Source organism: Nyctereutes procyonoides, unplaced genomic scaffold (assembly GCF_905146905.1).
Source record: "Nyctereutes procyonoides isolate TBG_1078 unplaced genomic scaffold, NYPRO_anot_genome, whole genome shotgun sequence".
Taxonomy (NCBI): Eukaryota; Metazoa; Chordata; class Mammalia; order Carnivora; family Canidae; genus Nyctereutes; species Nyctereutes procyonoides.
Genome location: NW_026575146.1, coordinates 56,255,737 through 56,273,035, shown reverse-complemented (window position 1 = coordinate 56,273,035; position 17,299 = coordinate 56,255,737). Strand labels below are relative to the sequence as shown.

General features: G+C 50.2%; 1 protein-coding gene across 1 annotated transcript in view; it reads right to left on the bottom strand.

Annotated features, from left to right (window-relative positions):
* Nucleotides 1–6,217: 6,217 nt before the first annotated feature.
* DMRT1 (doublesex and mab-3 related transcription factor 1) overlaps nucleotides 6,218–17,299 on the bottom strand; it is a 112,598-nt gene continuing 101,516 nt past the window's right edge. The window contains exon 5 of the mRNA XM_055311702.1: nucleotides 6,218–6,372. Coding sequence (XP_055167677.1) covers nucleotides 6,218–6,372 — 155 coding nt within the window. The remainder of the gene's footprint in view (nucleotides 6,373–17,299) is intronic.

Here is a 17,299-nt window from a genome sequence, read left to right as displayed (position 1 = left end):
CTTGCGGAAGCCTCTGGACCTCTTGGGAATGCAAAGACTTTAGACTTTTTTCAGACACACATCTCCCAATCTTTTCCAAATGGTCAGGAAAACTAGAGGGTATAAGTAAATCAGGAGTAAAAGATTTTTTAAAGGACAAGAAGAGCTCTCAAAACAGGTTTGGGGTGGGGGGGGCGGCATTCCCACCCCCAAGACGACCTCCTTTCCTCCCTCAGTCACCTAGCCACCCTATCCCTTTGCCACTCAAACAGTCTGGCATTATTTGGTCCGGGGCCCCGTTTCACTCCACTGCACATCGGGGGCTGAGATCTAAATACTCATTTGATATAGCGCAATAATCCTTTTCTCATATTTGATGGGAATGTTTTCCATATCCCAGTATTTGACAACATCTCCCTATAGGAACAGGTTTGTATTTATGTTGGTAAAATGTCCCCTGCCTCAAAGTCTATTGTAACCCAACACCTGACAACCCCGAGTCCCATTTCTGTTTGCAGAAAGGGTTTATTCAAGCACATAATGGGATCCCAGCAGAAAGCCTTTCAGAACAAGGGGCTATGGTAAACTTCACCACATGAACTCCGTTTCCAGGGCTATTAAGCTTTTAATTGGAAAATAGCAGAGGAAATTTCAAGGTGACTATAACGTGTTAGCAGTTAGTGTGGAGAAGAAAAGCCCAAGCGGGAATGAATGTAGAAAGCATATGGTCCGAATCACGTTTAGGAGGAGCGGCCTGTTCTACTAAGTCCCCGCCACTTATGCACTTCTGGGAAAAATCATCAAAGACATTGGAAAGGGAGCGAGGAGGATTACAAGTTAATGTAACCTCGCTAGATTGGATCCACTCATGTTCTGCGCTGGGTGGTGCGTGTGCTCAGGCCACAATTAACTAGGTAAAATTGTGACAGGTTATTAACAGCGAAAGCGTGAACGATAATGGGCGTATGTCGTCGTCTTTCTCTTGGCGCACAATCTCATGGTGCGTGCGTGCATATTTAAGAGCTGGGAGTGCAGATGCCCTCGCTGAGAAGCCGAGGATGTTCTGACTCCAACCCCAGGAATCCTGGTAGATGCTCCTCACCGCAAAAAAAAAAAAAAAAAAAAAAAAAAAAAAAAAAAAAAAAAAAAAAAAAAAAAACACAAACACACACACACACAAAAACCCCACTTAATCAAAAGGACAGTTTCACATTGTCCGGGATGTAGAATGCAGCAGGAAATTTTCTGCTTTGCTGGATTCTCATGGAGGGGGAGGTCAGGGTTCCCATTTTCTGTTTTAATCGCCACCACGGTGACGTTGGAGACCAGGGCGTGCAGAAAGCCCCGAGAATGCAGGAAAATAAGCTCCCACTCCCGCCCCCACCCCCGCCCGCGCGTGAACCTCTCGGCTCTCATCCCGTCCACGCCTCTAGGCATTGCTGCTCTTTGGCCAGCTTCGAATTCAAAGTGGGGAACGAATGTCCGGTGAGGCGGTGGGGCAGCCCGCAATCGGTTTCTTGAGGTGACAATAATGCCCTTGTTCTCCCTCATTTAATTGGGGAAAGACTCCTGCGCACGGCCCACAGCATCCCCGTAGCCGGCCTGGCCGGCGGGCGCAGCGCACAGGACACAGGCCGCGGGCGGCCAGGGGTGGGGGTGGGGGTGGGGGCGAAGGAGCTTGTCCCGCGGGCCGGGAAACGCGGCTGAGCAGAAGGCTGGGCCAGGGCGGGCCTGTCCCCACACCAGGTGGGCAGTGGGCGACCCGAGGCTACTTAAGGGCCTAGGCCTTCTTAGGTAAACGCGGTGTAGACCAGCCCGCGAGCCCCGCGTAGACTGTGCAGGTGGCGCTGCTCGCTCGAACCCTCGGAATCAGGGGCTCCTGCCTGCGCACGAGCGCTCCCACTCGTGCACAAGCCTCAGACCCAGCGCCTACACCAGGCCGCCCTCCCCCATCCTTCGGGGTGAGGAGGGGTGGGAGGTGTCGCCCCAGCTTTGCTTCATCCGAGGGGCCCGCGGAGCACCGACCTCTGCCTCGCGCTTCGCACGCGAAGTGGAAAAGCGCGTCCTCGCTGCGCTGCCCACGGGGCCCGGCCCGCGGCCGCTCCCCCTGGAGGCCCGCGGCGCGCGCAGGGGCTGGGGCTCCCGGACCCCGCCCGGCAGCAGGGACCGCAGGGAGCCGGGTCGGCTGGGGGCAGCGCAAACCCCAGCGGCTTTCAGAGCGGAGGGGAAACACCTTGCACCCTCCGAAGTGGGAGCAGCGCGGACCTCGGAGCACTTAGGAGATCAGGTTTCCCCTGCGACGTTAACCTTCAAAACAGAACTAAAAGGACGAGGAAATCTTTTTAACTGCTCTGAGGCAACCCTGGGGGGCACAGGGAAACTGTCTCCAGGCCGGAGCTCGCTCTCGCGGCGTCGGTGCAGCTCCTCCCCAGAACCAGCCGCGCTTGCAGGACGCTCCTGTCCACCCCCGCCCCGCCTGCCCTCTCGGAACAAAGCCGCGCTGCGCTGCAGAGGGGGCGGGCGGCTGTGCGGGATCCCGGGAAAGGCGCCCAGCCCGGCTCTGGGGCCCGGAGCCGCCCGCACCCCCCGGCCGCGAGCTCCACGCACGGAAGCCTGGGTGGGGGCGGGAGCGCGACGCCCTCCTGGGGCGGCCCACGCCCGGGACCCAGGCCCAGACCCGGACTCCCGCCCGGCTCGGAGCCGCCGGGGAGGGGCGACTTCCGGAGCACCCGGGCCCCGCCCGCAGCGCCCCGCCCCCGGCCCTGCACGCCCCGCCCCCGGCCCTGCACGCCCCGCCCACCTCCCGGGGCCGCGGCCGCCCGCTCCGAACTGCTGCAAAGTTTGCGGGTGGCTCCGGGCTGCAGGGCGGAGGGACCCGGGCGCAGTAGGGGCCGAGGGGGGCGCCTCGCGTTTCTGCGGCGGGGCGCGGGGAGCGGGCTCTTCCCGGGGCGAGGCGGGCGAGCGGCCGGCGTGCGGGGGCTCAGGCCTTGCCCGCTCGTGTGCCCGCAGAGGAGGGCGAAGGCCCGGCGCCGGTGTCCGGGCACGCTTGTCGCTAAGGCGGCCGGGCGGCCGGCGGGCAGGGCCGAGACCAATCCCGCTGCTTCCACCCGCTGCCCTCGGGTGTTTCTGGGAGACGCGTGGCGCTTCCCATCCTGCGCTCTGAATACCACTTGGTGCAGGGTGTGTGTGCGCGTGAAACCGGTTCGGCACCCAAGTTCACGCCAAGCGGAGGGCGTCGGTGGTCACGCGAGCGCGGCGGCCAGGTGTCCACGAGGTGCGCGGGGGGCAGCGGCCACGGCGCGGCAGGTCCGCCTCGCTCTCCTGGCGGGAATCGCGGTTTCGTGCGCGGCTGTCGGCGGGAGCCCCTGCCGCGGGTCCGGCAGTGGCGGTGGCAGCGAGGAAGCAGGGTCACCACGGTCGCCCTGGGCCTCTCCGGAAGCTTTCCCTGACCCCCCAGTTCCGCGGCGCGGGGTCCGCAGCTCTTTAGTAGCAGGACTGCAAGGGACGCCCGAGGGGGGGCGCCGGCCGGGCGGCAGCCGCGGGTGCTGGGAGGACAGACGCCTGCAGCCCCGCAGGAGCTCGACGCGGCTCAGGGGAAAGGCACGCGTTTCTTGGGGGGCCACCGCCCCACGTCTCGTGGTGGCAGCTTGCCCAGCGTCCCGGAGGGTAGGCTTGGTGAGCCTACCTCAGTTTCCCCGTTGGAGCTGCAGAAAAGGCTCAGGGCTGTCCCCTCTGACTGCCAGACGTGCAGGGGACGCCCGACACGTGCCCTTACACGTGTTTTTTTTTTTTTAAGATTTTTTTATTTATTCATAAGAGACACAGAGTCAGAGACACAGGCAGAGGGAGAAGCAGGCTCCATGCAGGCAGCCTGATGCAGGATCCCAGGTCTCCAGGATCACGCCCTGGGCTGAAGGCGGCACTAAACCAGAGCCACCCGGGCTGCCCCCACACACACGGGTTTTGCACACGTGTACACCACACACTCCACATACCACCTGCAGGAGGAAGCGGCCTTGCTGTTACAGGTCTCCGTACAAGGGGGGCAAAGCTTTAAGAAAGCAATGCAGATCCGTGTATTCAAATAGGACTAAAATCCAGCCACCAAGCCCTCCAGAGTTTGTTCTACTTTGTGTTCTGAACTTGCCAAGTTGCTAAAGCCGAGCACCTGCTGGGCCGGGCCCTGGGCCTGCCCGGCTCCCTCCCTAGCAGTCAGGCAGTGGTGGACCAGGGAAGTATCGGACCTGGGGCCTGGCCAAGGAGCCCAGAGTGGCCTTCCTGAGGAGCCAGGGGGAGGGAGGCACGGTTCAGAACCAAATTCGGCACTGGGTGTGCAAAGTGGATGCAGGGGATGGGCAGGAGGCCAGAGGGGCTTCTCTGACAGGAGCTGCCCACCCCAGATTCCCCAGGCACCCGCAGCTGGGAGTCGAACTGGGGCTGCAGAACGAGGCTGGCCAAGTGCACTGCGAGCTTAGCCCTGGGTGGGTGGCAGGCACCAGTGGCCCAGAATAAGCTTGGTCAAGTCTTGGGCTGGCCTGCAGATTCGGGCTCTGCTGGCTTTTCAGAAATGCAGGGGTACTTTAAGGGGCACCCCCTCACACTGAGGGGACGTGTCCAAGCTTTTCCAACAAAACCACCCCGCAAAACTTGTGTGTTGGGGTCTACAGAAGGGCAGTGGGTAGCAAGTGCACGAGATACCGTCTTCAGAAAAGCCACCGAAATGCCTTGGAGGTGGCGACTCCGCCAGCCACCGGGTCCCTTCCAGGCGCGCCCCACAGCCTCCTGGCGACGCCGTCACAATAGCTACAGCCGCCCCGAAGGGCACAGGGCTGCAGTAGCAGCAGCCTGACAAGTGTGATAAAATGATCTTCCTTAACTAAACTCGTAAAGCACTGGGCAATAAAACTCAATCTTCTGTAAAATCCAATTAAGTCATTATCTGACTGATTGTATCTTTAATTGAAAACAGAAGTGACAGTAAATTTCTGTGATATATCAGGATCAATCGATACCACTATACGATTCAGCCCCAAGAAGTGATTTATAATGTCAAACCCATATAGGTAACTCCACATTATTCTCTCTAAAACCACTGGTGGATGAAATTAAGAGTAAGTGCATTTAATAAAAAACAAGATGGTCAGGTTATTGATTACAACAGATGGGGGTGAAATCAAATAGATGTTTTCAAAGCACAGAGCGAAGAAAATACAAGTAATTTCTTTTTTCCTGTTTAATACCGCGCACCAAATATACACACAAGGAAATTCAGTCATCAATAACATTTTTATTTCAGGTACAGCTGCAACTACACAGAACAATGAATTTTTTTTCGACTAGTTTCATTTCAGGATGGCTTCTGTTACATAAGGAAGTACTCCACAAGCAATTTTTAACAAAATAATGAACTCAGAAATCTGTAGTAACTTTTAAAGATGTACTTATTTTCAAATCAGATTACAACCTAAGGTTACAAAATACTTTAGATTGCATCCATTTTTTTCCCCTGTAGTAGAAAGAATGTGTAGAATAAACTCTCCTATTATTCTAGAAACCAACCCAGGAATTCTGCATTACTGAGGTTACTTTAAATTGCGTCGTTTTGAAATTACACCCCATTTGAGAAAAATGCAGTGACTCTTAAGGGCTTTAATTTCTCTTTGCTGGCTGTATTTCAATCAGGTTTTGGATTTGGGGGCGGCGGGGAAAGGCTTGGCTTTTCCAACAGCAACACAGACAGTATTTCCAATTACTCTGACCTTCTGGTTTCTAAAACAATCATGAAGTTTGCTCTCCTCTCCTCACTGGTCAGGTATTTGGCTAAGTATATTTTTGCAATTTTATTAAAATACTAATATAGAAACACTTAAGGCACCTAAGATTTCATTTTAAAACCACAAGTAGTATCTAATTATGACACACTTCAATGCAAATGTACTGCTTTACTTTAGTGAATTATTGTAGTTCTTGAAAACTACATGTAAACCAGTGTCAAAAAAAAAAAAAAAAGAGGGTCGGGATGCTACTATTTTACTCCTCGAGCAAAGCACTTAATTCTGAACTATTCCAAACATATTTTAGCCTCTGGGCTAAGCTCTGTGGAGTATATAAACCAAACACTCTCTCAACAGTTAAGTCGACATGAGTCAAGGCAAAATATTAACAACAAACCCCGTGTCTACGTGGAATAAGCCTGCTATTCCAAGTGAAGGAACCGGCCAGAGGCCTCGGGCATCCTTTACTCGTCCTCTTCGATGACGGGAGTGACGGTGAAGCTGCTGGGCTCCGAGGCAGACTCACATTCGAGCACTCCCTTTGTGCTCTCCGTACTAATAGGAGAGCTGCTGGAGAGGGAAACCAAGCCAGAATCTTGACTGCTGGGCGGCGAGAAAACTGGGGCGTGGGGAGAGACAGGGGGGGAGAAGAGGATGTTAAAAGTGGCTAGTCTTTCTACATTCAGTATTCAATTAGGTTCCAACAAAGATAGAGGCACTCTGCATTTCTATTCGGAGTTAAAAGTGTCTTTCTAGGCACTCATTAAAATCCCCAGTGCTTCTTTAGAATAAAAAGCGGCGTTTCTGCACAATATCTATCTATTCAGTTGTCTAAGTTGAAAGGGAAAGTTAGGTAGCAGAGTTCTGGGTTTATGTGCATAAAGAAAAGAGAGAGAGAGAAAAAAAAAACACAACCCCGTGAGCTCCCTCCCTCCCCCTCCTTGGGGAAAACTATTTCCACCCTTCACTGAACCCCTCCCCTTTATGTAAAGGATGCTAATAGAACTTGTCTTGTCAAATGATCCATCTGACAAATTACCCCAAGCAAGACTCCACCCCATGTGTTTCTACTATTTGATAGGTAACCCTAAGTTTTTCTTTTTTTTTCTTTTTTTTAAAGATTTATTTATTTATGATAGACACATAGCGAGAGAGAAAGAGGCAGAGACACAGGAGGAGGGAGAAGCAGGCTCCATGCAGGGAGCCCGACGTGGGACTGGATCCCGGGACTCCAGGACTCCAGGATCACGCCCTGGGCCAAAGGCAGGCGCCAAACCACTGAGCCACTCAGGGATCCCCTAACCCTAAGTTTTTCAACAGATAGCAAGTGAACGTGATAACTTACTAATATCCCTGTTACTTCTCTTAGACAAACAGGGACAAACACTTGCTCTTTACCTAACTTTTGAGGGCTAAGAAGCAGTAAATGGGAGGCAAACTTTCTTAAAAATGTAAAAAGTGAAAGGAATACCTTCACTAGAACAGAAGTCAGGTAAAGATTTTTAAAAGCCAATCTGTGAACGTAAAACTCCACCAGGACCCTGACATGAAAAGATGAAGGATGCTAATGTGCTGAACAATTTTTGCAACCTTACAAGCCACAGTAGATACAAAATTTAAGCAAAAGAGTCTCTGACCTTCTTAACCTTAGCCGAGTTCAGATCCACCCCCAGAACTCCCTTCCTGCCTAGTGTGAATGTAATTAAGGGGAAGCTGCAGTGGCAATTTCTCTCCTCATTAACTTCCTGATTGGTTTCAGCCTCAGGATTCTGCTGGGCAGTAGTTTGTCACCAATTCCAAATGGCCAATCGTTAATACTAATGTTTGTGTAACTAACTGCCAGCATCTGCCACGGCTTCTTGTACAACAATAATGGTGAAAGGGTACATTAGTGCTCCTGTGTTAATTCAGCTTGTGTTCATCAATAGGGAAATCTATGATGTAATTAGCAAAATGCACCGGGAGCTGAGTGCTGAAGTCATTTGTAGAGAACTAAATCATAGTAGAAGCTGCACCGGGTCCTGATGTGTTTGCCATCAATACTTATTATGTTTGGGATTTAATAAGGTATATTACCGTGCTGAAAAGAGACCTTTTTACAAGAGAACACTATTTACGCTCGTTATGGGTTTGGAAAAGGTTTTGCTGCAGCCAGTGGAATCGCGCAGAACTAAGAGGACAGAGCTGGGATTTAAGCGGCAGACCCTGAACCACGCCACTGGACCGAGTTATCTCCGAAAGCCTCGTTCTTCTAATGTGACCTAGGGATGGGACAGACAGAGGGACAGAGTTCTGTAGGGCCACCTCACACACCTCTTCAAATAAGGAAGGGCATGACCTGCAAACTTAGAAGTCAGTAAATCTGAGAAACAATTCAGGCAATTTCCTGACCAGCAATTACCTTTGATACGGATACTATTTGTTTAACATTTTTAAGTAACTTAGAAGAAAAAGCAAGAGTCAAGTGTGAGAGCTTTTTTAAAAAAAAATTTTTTTTAAAGTAGAACGCTGTTAAATAGTACTTAACAGATGCCAGAAGGTGTATACGTGCATGTATAAATACATAACAGCAACCAAAAAAAAAAAAAAACCCACCCAAAAACCTGGCAATCCATGTCATCTGAAGCCTTCATTTTATTGCAGTTCATAAAGACTAAATTTGAATTGTTATATGGATTCCAAATTCCTTGCAAATCCAAAATGATTTAGGAGTTGTGCTACGTGCATAGGATGTTGGAGATACAAAGGAACATCCCAACGCTCTGCCATCTTGGAGCACAAGATGTGTCTCACCAGACACAGAACTGGAGAGCCACCGAAGAGCCATTGGGAGAGTCCATGAGTTACTCTGTCCACTGGCCCCTACCCCACCTCACACCAGTGGCAGAAGTTCCTCTGTCTAGAAGCCATGGGGACAGGAGGGAACATTTACTGCCTACTTCTGGTAGGCAACATTCCCTGGCTGAAGTATGCAATCCTCCAACCATCTACTGACAGAATTACTCTCCTTGGTTGACACAGGGGACCCTGTGGGGCATGTGGCACTGGTCAGCCGGACCCTTGACCCTCAGCCTCACCCACCCTGTACTGTACCACCCTTGGCCACCACATGTAGTCACTGGCTATGGAACTTTCCTAGTGTCTGAGTTCAAGGAGGCAAATAAGTGACCCGTATCAGACTAATGCAGCAGCGACGCGGGAGTGGGTGAGTGCTCCCTGATGTGTGCTGAGCCCCAGGCCTGCCTCCTGCCTTCACGGGACCTAAGGGATGCCCACCCCCGGGGTTACCCTCAGCCATAAGCACCCCCCCCCACTCCCATTTAGCTGACCTGTGACCCAACACAGTAGAGGTAGGAATTCTGCAAAAGGAAGACAACAGGGGAGGTAATGCAATTAAGATTAAAAAAATAGCTGATTTGGCCTCAGTTTGCCTTGTGGGTGTTTTCTTGGAAAGTGTTCCTGACACTCGAGGTACACAGACACACACAGTGACAGAGGGAGGCGCCCTGCTTCCTTCACGCGTGACAGCGCTCCAGAGAAGATGCGAATACATAAACTCGGCCTGTTTTGGCAAATGCCAGTATTTTTCAGTGTCTCTCCACTCAAACGTACATCTACATCTATGTTGTTTTTACTTTTGTTCAAGGCTTAGTTAGCATCACCTTCGAAAAGTGAGTGCTGAAGTTAGGGACGTGTTTGTTGAACTTGGTTTGTGTGCCCTCCCCCCATAGTAGTTACAGTAAACATCGCCTCCTGTTCAGATCTATTTTACAACCACCCTTAAAGGTACCCTATCCGTTTTAATGCAGCTTCATTAAATTTTGTTGGGGGAAGAGTAATCATTGATCACCGTAAATCATTTGGTATCAATTAAACATTCAAAAGTCAGAATTATCCTTTCTGCTTTTCAGGTGGATTCCAATGAGCCTGACACAAGGCTAATTTCAACTCAAAAGGTTCCTCCTAATTATTTTGTAAAAATGCTAATGCCCTGTCATAGTCAGTGGGACTGTAGGAAAAGGTACACTGCTAGTAGCGCTAGAAATCAGTCTTTCTGGACCGCAATCTAGTGACGTGTATTAAGAACGGTAAAAACCGTCCATCCCCTCTGACTTGGTAATTCCACTTTGGGGAATAAGCCCCAAGAAAGAAAGAATAATTGGCCCAGAGATGCTCAACATACAATTGTTTGCATCCTTGAAGATCTTAGTGCTCTGCTCTGGGGCTGATGGGGGGGGTGGGTCATTCATAGGCAATAAACCAGTCAGGAATCTGCCCTGGCTCCACCTCAGGCAGGCTCCTGGCATTTACAGAAATGGCAGAAATGACTTCTGGAGGCTGAAGTAGAGACTAAAAAGTACGAAACAGAAAAATGTGACCCTTGAAGGGTGCCTAGCTGGCTCAGTGGTTGAGCAACTGCCTTCGGCTCAGGGCCTGATCCTGGGGTCCTGGGATCGAGTCCTGCATCGGGCTCCTCACAGGGAGCCTGCTTCTCCCTCTGCCTGTGTCTCTGCCTCTCTCTGTGTCTCTCATGAATAAATAAATAAAATCTTTTTTTTTTTTTTTTCAAAAAAAAAAGAGAAGTAGGCAAACCTCCTCTGAGGCTGAACCCGGATGGAACCAGCAAGCCCAGTTCGTTTTTTCTCAAGTAGCCGATTTGTCTACAGAAGCTAAAGGGGCTTTTCTTCTACTAGTATTTAAAAACAAACAAAAAACCTTACACATAATCACTCTTACCAGTGCTGGGGGGCGGATTTTTTTAAAAGATGGTTCCAGCGATACTATCTAACCATCTTACTGGCCCCACCTCCCCGAAACCCACCTCGCTAAAAAACAAAACAAAAACCACTCTAACTGCTAAATCTTTCGACATTGCCAAGACCCCTGACTTTTAACTTGAATGATGTGTTGGAAGTCAGTGGCCTGGAACAAATCATTCTCCTCCAGTGATGTGAGAAAACAGGATATTCATGCTTGAGAAAAATTCTCTTCCTCTCCATGTTAAATACTGTTAGACGCCCACTAAGAAACCATTTAAAAATGTAAGAACGTAGGGGGCATCCCGCAGTTGCGCGCAGCTCCGCACCTAGACGTGGACGGGAAAACTCGAGTGCTGGCCGCGGGTTTCCCGACTTTGCAGGCCTCTGAGTCTGCCGAAAAGCGAATGAAAATTTCTCAAACGACAACTTTTTCCGCTTCGTGGTAACTGTCTTGTTTGGAAATAAAATCACGTCCAATCAACACCACTTAGCAGACATTTAATGTTTCACAATGGGATTCTTTTCCAGAGCAGAACTGCTGCCCTTCTCACTAACATCTAAAATAATTAGGATTATCGGAGCCGTCCGAAGCTTGGCAGGTTCAGTTTGTACTTTCAAACAGCGTTAATTCTTGGCACTCGGAACAAGGGATAAAAGGTAAAGATATGAATGGAGATCTTTATTCAACCCCATCTATCACGGATTAGCTCATTCTTTTCCAGTTCATGCCTGCACTCTAGTTAAGAGCAGGGCTAAGCTGTAACTGATGTAATTAGAAGCCACAAGCTGAAAAAAATAGCCCTTTATTCATCTCCCTGCATTTACTATATATTTGCTTAAAAATATATATGGATGTATGTGCGTATATATATATATAATATATATTATATAAAATATATAAAATCTTTGAAACAATTAAATGTATGTTTTTTGTTTTTTGTTTTTTTTTTTTTTTCCATGTACGGGTAATGAAAGGGTAGTGACAAAGCGAGGGCTGGTGAGGATTACGCTCTCCTTGAAAACACATCTTCACGGGCAGCTGGAAAATCTAACACCCATTCTGAGAGGGGCCAGCACCGGGCTCTGCATGTGCTGGAGGGAAGTGGCCGGGCCGGTAAATGAGGGTCCCTGTGGGGGGAAGCAGGCTCGCAGTGCCTCTCCCCCAACTCGGCCACCACGAGCTGTGCAAGCACCGGCAACGGCCACTTCCAGAAACTAAGTGAGCTCAAGAGAAAAGTCCGCTTTTTGTGCGCTAGTAACAAACACAGTACCTCTCTCCCTCTCAATTCCGTGCACGACATGGATACGCAACTCACAAATTACACCAGGACAAGGCTTTCGTCCTCAAAATGAGCAGAAGCCCGTCGAGCACCCGCAGGAGCCGCTGGAGAGGTCTGCGGCCTGGGAGGCGGACGACATGGGCGCCTGGCCGGGCCTGGCTGTGGCTGCACACCAGCCAGCTCCCCTGCTGCTCCAGGAAATACGGGGTGACACACCACACCCGCTCCCTGACACAGGTCAACACAAAGACAAGAACATATTTTTGACTGTTTTAATATAATGCACAAAAAAGGACAAGTGAGAAGGGACGCCCTTCAGGCTTCCCCCCAAACCTAGGACCCGGGCAGAATCATCTCGGCCCCCAGCCCGCCCCCTGCATGACATACACTCCTGGACCATGGCATGGAGGCTCCTGGGGCCCCACATTCCTTAATTACTTCTTATGGGGGGCAGTTATAAAATCGACTGGAGTGTCAAGAATAAGCAATGTGCTGTCCTGACAGGTGCTCAGCACCTCTGAGGGCCTCCTGCTCAGCCCCCCTCCAGCCTCCTGCCCAGCAGCAGTGGTGATGCTGTGGTGGGTCCCTGACCCCACACTGTCACCATCAGCCAGGGAGACTTCTCTCAGCAATCCCTTCACTCCTGGACAATCTCTGAAGTGAGCAAGTGCACAGGAGGGGTTAACTCATCATGACTGGCCCCGCGGACTTGTCTCACTCACGCAGAGAGGCAGCATGTGGTGATACGCACAATCCAAACACTCACATTTCCTCCCTGTGCTTTAACAAAATATACTCAGTCTTAAAGTCTATACGCGGTGTGACTTTTAATTCTCTCAGGTAACAGCATCCTGAGAGAAATCCTCACGATGGCCGACTCTGCTCTACGTGGCCCTCCAGCGAACTAGACACAAAGCTGCCTTATACAGAGGAAATCCCCTATATAACCTGAGGGATGGGATGAGCACGCTTGGCTTTGGTTTCCCCACTGTGACACGAGGCTAACCACAGGCCACCGTGATAATTAGTACCAGTAATTAGCTTCCTTATTCTGTTTGTCTGTAGTCTGTCTCAATGTCTTAAAGTTAGAAGATCCTGGCTTTTGAAGGTACAGGACTTCAATGAGGATTTAGTACAGGGTCTGCTCACACATACATGTGCCCTCCTGGGAATGAGGAACACACCCGTACCTCACTGGGCCTATGGCACAGCCGGGGCATCACAATCAACCTATTCCTCCCTTGGACAATAGGTCCCTTGTGATAAAAGTTCTGCTTTTTTTCATCTTGGGGGTGGGGGGGAGGGGGACGGGGCGTGTAACAGGATGGCTGGTGTCAAATCAAAATCAAACAGCAGAACGTCGGTGGACATGCTTTATAAACCATACAAAAAAACAGTGTTATCATCTAGTGATCAAGCAAACCATCCCTTCAGACAGTGGTATCCGGAAGCAGGAAGATCTCTTCTGTTGGAGCTTAAATTTGTCCCAAAAGGTGGGAACTCTGGGAAGGAAGGGGCGGAGGTGTCAATGCTCCAAAAGAAGGAGGGGGTCTCACCAGTTCTTGATCTATAGCCACTGGGTACCCGGAGCCCTGAGAATGGAGGCTTGCAGGGGTAGCAGAAGCTGACCCTTGGTCAGAATGAGACAGGACAGAGCCAGGGCCGGCTGGGTAGGCTTTGTTTGGTCAGTTCCACACCCTCTCTGTGCCTCAGTTTCCATGTCTGTAAAATGGGGACAGGGTCGAGCACTTAGGAAAGACCAGGTCTACACAAAATGGTGGGGTGGGCCCCATAAAGCCTGATGCCGCTGAAAGGCCCCCATGAAAGTCATATCAAGCGTCACGGTTTGGTGACCACATGTGGGGCCCAGCTACGGCAGCTCCTCAGCGCTGAGCCCCATCCCTTGCACCACCTCCCGGCCCCCGGCCTCCTCCCCACGGCCCTCAGTGGCCAGTTCCCAGAGACTGTGGGCTCTAACATCAGACAGCAGCACCTCAATCAACACTGGAGTCTCTTTAACTGTAAAAGGAGGACAATAATTATGTCTTGTGAAGCTGCTTTGAGGACTGAGATGGTAGATGACAAAAGAGTTTGCCACCGTGAAGACTCTACGTACTTGTTGGTCATCATGACCCCCCCACCCCCACCGAGTCTGCAAACTTGTGCAAAAGCAGTTTTGAGTGCTTATGGTAGAGTGAGTCTACCATAGCACCAAGAAATTACCCAGATTTATATTAACACTGGTTGATAAAGGAACAAACAAACAAAAAAAGAATTAAGTGACAACACAGCTCAAACGTCCCTGCATGTTCTCAGAAGAGGCTCAATTCTGACGTTCAGGGCAAGGGGACACCTACTTCATTCATCCTTCTTTCCACACCCAGAGACTGACAGTTAAAACAAATCCCAAGTTGAAAGCTGAGCCCATCAGTTTGTGCTTTCTACAGCATCATGTTTGGCGCCGGAGTCACAAGTAACACTTCCCGAGGCTGGGCCAACAGCCCAGAAGCCACGGCTGAACCAGCCGAGCCATCAGAGCCTCGTGGCAGAAACAGGAAGTCAGTCTACAAGGTGGAGGACAAACATCTGGGAAATCAGGCCAAGAACGTCTACCATATATTGGCCCGGTGCAGTGCACACAGTGGGTGCTTCACAATGGATGCGTGTGTGGGGGAAAGACCACAGGATTTAGTCTTCGTAAGATGTGCCGTGACCACACGGTAGGGCTCGCCCACACGCCGGCAGGAGTTGGGAGGACTACGAAGTGCACGGGCTCTACTGAATTCCACCTGTGTCTTTCCTGCACAGACTCCAAGCAAAGCCTGGCCACAGAGGCAGAGAAAAAGCCACATCAAACACCCGCTGGGACGCACAGTGGAACCGCGATCTCGGCCTGGGCCACGGCCAAGGAGCCTGGCTCCTGGTGAGCACATGGGACCGTGTTCCTGGGGGACTCTGGAATGCCTCAGGTCCGGGAGCAGCACCACAATGGGGTGGTCCCACGTGCGGCTGCAGCTGCCAATGGTGTAAACACATATGGGACAGAACCACAGAAAGTAAAGCAGACCAGGGCAAACGAGGCTCAACGGTCATCTCTGGAGTAGATTTCCCATTTGATCCCGGGATCTGAGAAAACAGGAGGAATCAAACCCACAAAGCGGGCTGTACGTGGCATCTGCCACGCTAGAGAACACGCTGGAGAACTGGCCTGGCTCTGTCCGATATCCTGCAATGAGAGACAGATTGCAAGTAGTCCTGCGCTTCTTGCTGAGAAGCAGGAAGGGTTACAGATGTTTCAGCCTTAAAGGGGAGAGGGAGAGGGAGAGAGATGGAAATGTCAACCTGGAGGAGCTTCTGGTGAAGGCTAAGAAAAAGGATACAAGTTTTGGAGGCAACCTCACAGCCAGGAGGGCAGGTCACAAGAACAGGGAGCGCCGCCTATGAACCCAGCGCCCGGAACGAGCTCGATTCCCGACCAATCCACCAGCCAGTGGGCTCCCTTTCACCCTGGAATTCTATCATCTTCCCTAAAATACGTGGTTTCACCAAACGTTTAGGATACGCAGTGTTAGCCGTGTGGTTTTAAAGCAGTTTCTCATTTAGAAGTAGCCTGAGACTTTGCCGCTGAAATGGATAAGGGAAAAGGTTCGCGAGCCACTTCTCCAAGAGGACTTGCATACAATTTGCAGCTTGTAATTTAAAAGTAAACACTGTGCCCCCATAGGATACGCTAGAAGCAGAGTAGAGAATGTTGTCGGGTATATTATTTTATCTTTACCACCCGGGGACTCCAGTCTTCTTTCAAAAAAGCAAATACAAAACTCCCAGTACTGGCTATCAGGCTACGCCAACTTTTCATTCTCCTTTCTAGCTAGCGTTACAGGAAATCTAAGACTAGTAATTATTAATATTTTCCTCTGGTTCAGAATAAGGAAGCAGACGCCAGAACACATCTAAATAAAACATACACCAGATGAAATCAGTCAGGATAGGAAATTCTAGGCATTTCCAGACAGGAGGGTACATGCCTACTCACAGCCACACAAGCTATTTCACCACCTAAATACATCACGGCCATCATCGACGGATAAGGTAAGTTCAGGTTACAAGAATAAGAATATGCTGTTTCGAAATGGTTCACGTTAAGAATGAAGAGAAATAACAAAATAAGAGCACAAAGTATACATTTCTTTCCAAAAGACAATTTCTACAGGGTGCCTAAGACCTCCCCTCCACAAAAAATCAGTATATATATATATATATATATATATATATCTCTGAAATCTTTTTTTATGTAAAGCATCATCTTTTCAATTAGCCCCCAAGAAAGGACTTCGACCCTTTTCTGTGGGTCTGGTTCATCTGTGGCTGATCGAGGCTTTCAGGGAATGCACCTTCTTCCCTCCAGGCCACTGTGCTACTTTTGCACTGTTTCAAGAGGGAAGAGCTCACGTTTGGACAAGTATTTTGGTTTGCCTTCAAGAAAAATTTCCTTTCTCTCCTCAACTGCAGCCTGTCTGAAGCCAAAGTTAACGGTGGCTGGTGCTTAGGGCTCCGCAGAATGACCCCCCTCCAGCCTCTTTGGGTGAGAAGCTCCCCCACAGGCAAGGCAGGTGCTGGTCACCGAGCCCCGCTCTGATGTGACGAAAACTGATACTGGCAGGTATTTGCCAGCACATGACAAAAATTTTTACTTCGCTCTTTCTTCCTCTGATCAACAGACTAGTTTCCCTTTCAGGATTTTCATTTTCTTGGGGCACCTGGGTGGCTCAGTGGTTGAGCATCTGCCTTCGGCTCAGGGCGTGATCCTGGAGTCCTAGGATCGAGTCCCCCATTAGGCTCCCTGCGAGGAGCCTGCTTCTTCCTCTGCCTGTGTCTCAGCCTCTCTGTTTTTCTCATGAAAAATAAATAAAATCTTTGAAAAAAGGACTTTAGTTTTGTTTTAAAATTTTTCTTATTGTGGTAAAACACACATGACACAAAACAGATCATTTTAACCATTTTTAAGCGTACAGTTCGGGGGGGGGTGTGTATTAGGTCTAGACACTGTCATGCACCTGCCATCTCCAGAACATTTTCATCTTCCCATTCCCACCAAACAAGAACTGTCCTTTCCCTCCTCCCTCAGCCCCTGGGAACCAACCTTCTACATCCTGTCTCTGTGGGTGCGACAACTCCAGGAATCTCACATAAGTACAGTCACCCAGTGTTTGTCATTTTGTGACTGGCTTATTGTAGTACACATCGTCCTCAAGGTCCATCCATGCTGTAGCTTGTGACAGGATTTCCTTCCCTTTGAAGGCTGAAGAATGTCCCACTGTGTGTAGACACCACACTTAGACTATCCATTCATCTATCCATGAGTGGGCGGTGTCTGCCTCTGGCTACTGTGAATAATGCTGGTGTGATCGGTGGTGTTCCAGTATCTGTTCAAGACCATATCGCAGTTCTCTGGAGCATATCCCCAGAAGTGGGATTGCTGGATTATAGAGTAATTCTAGATTTA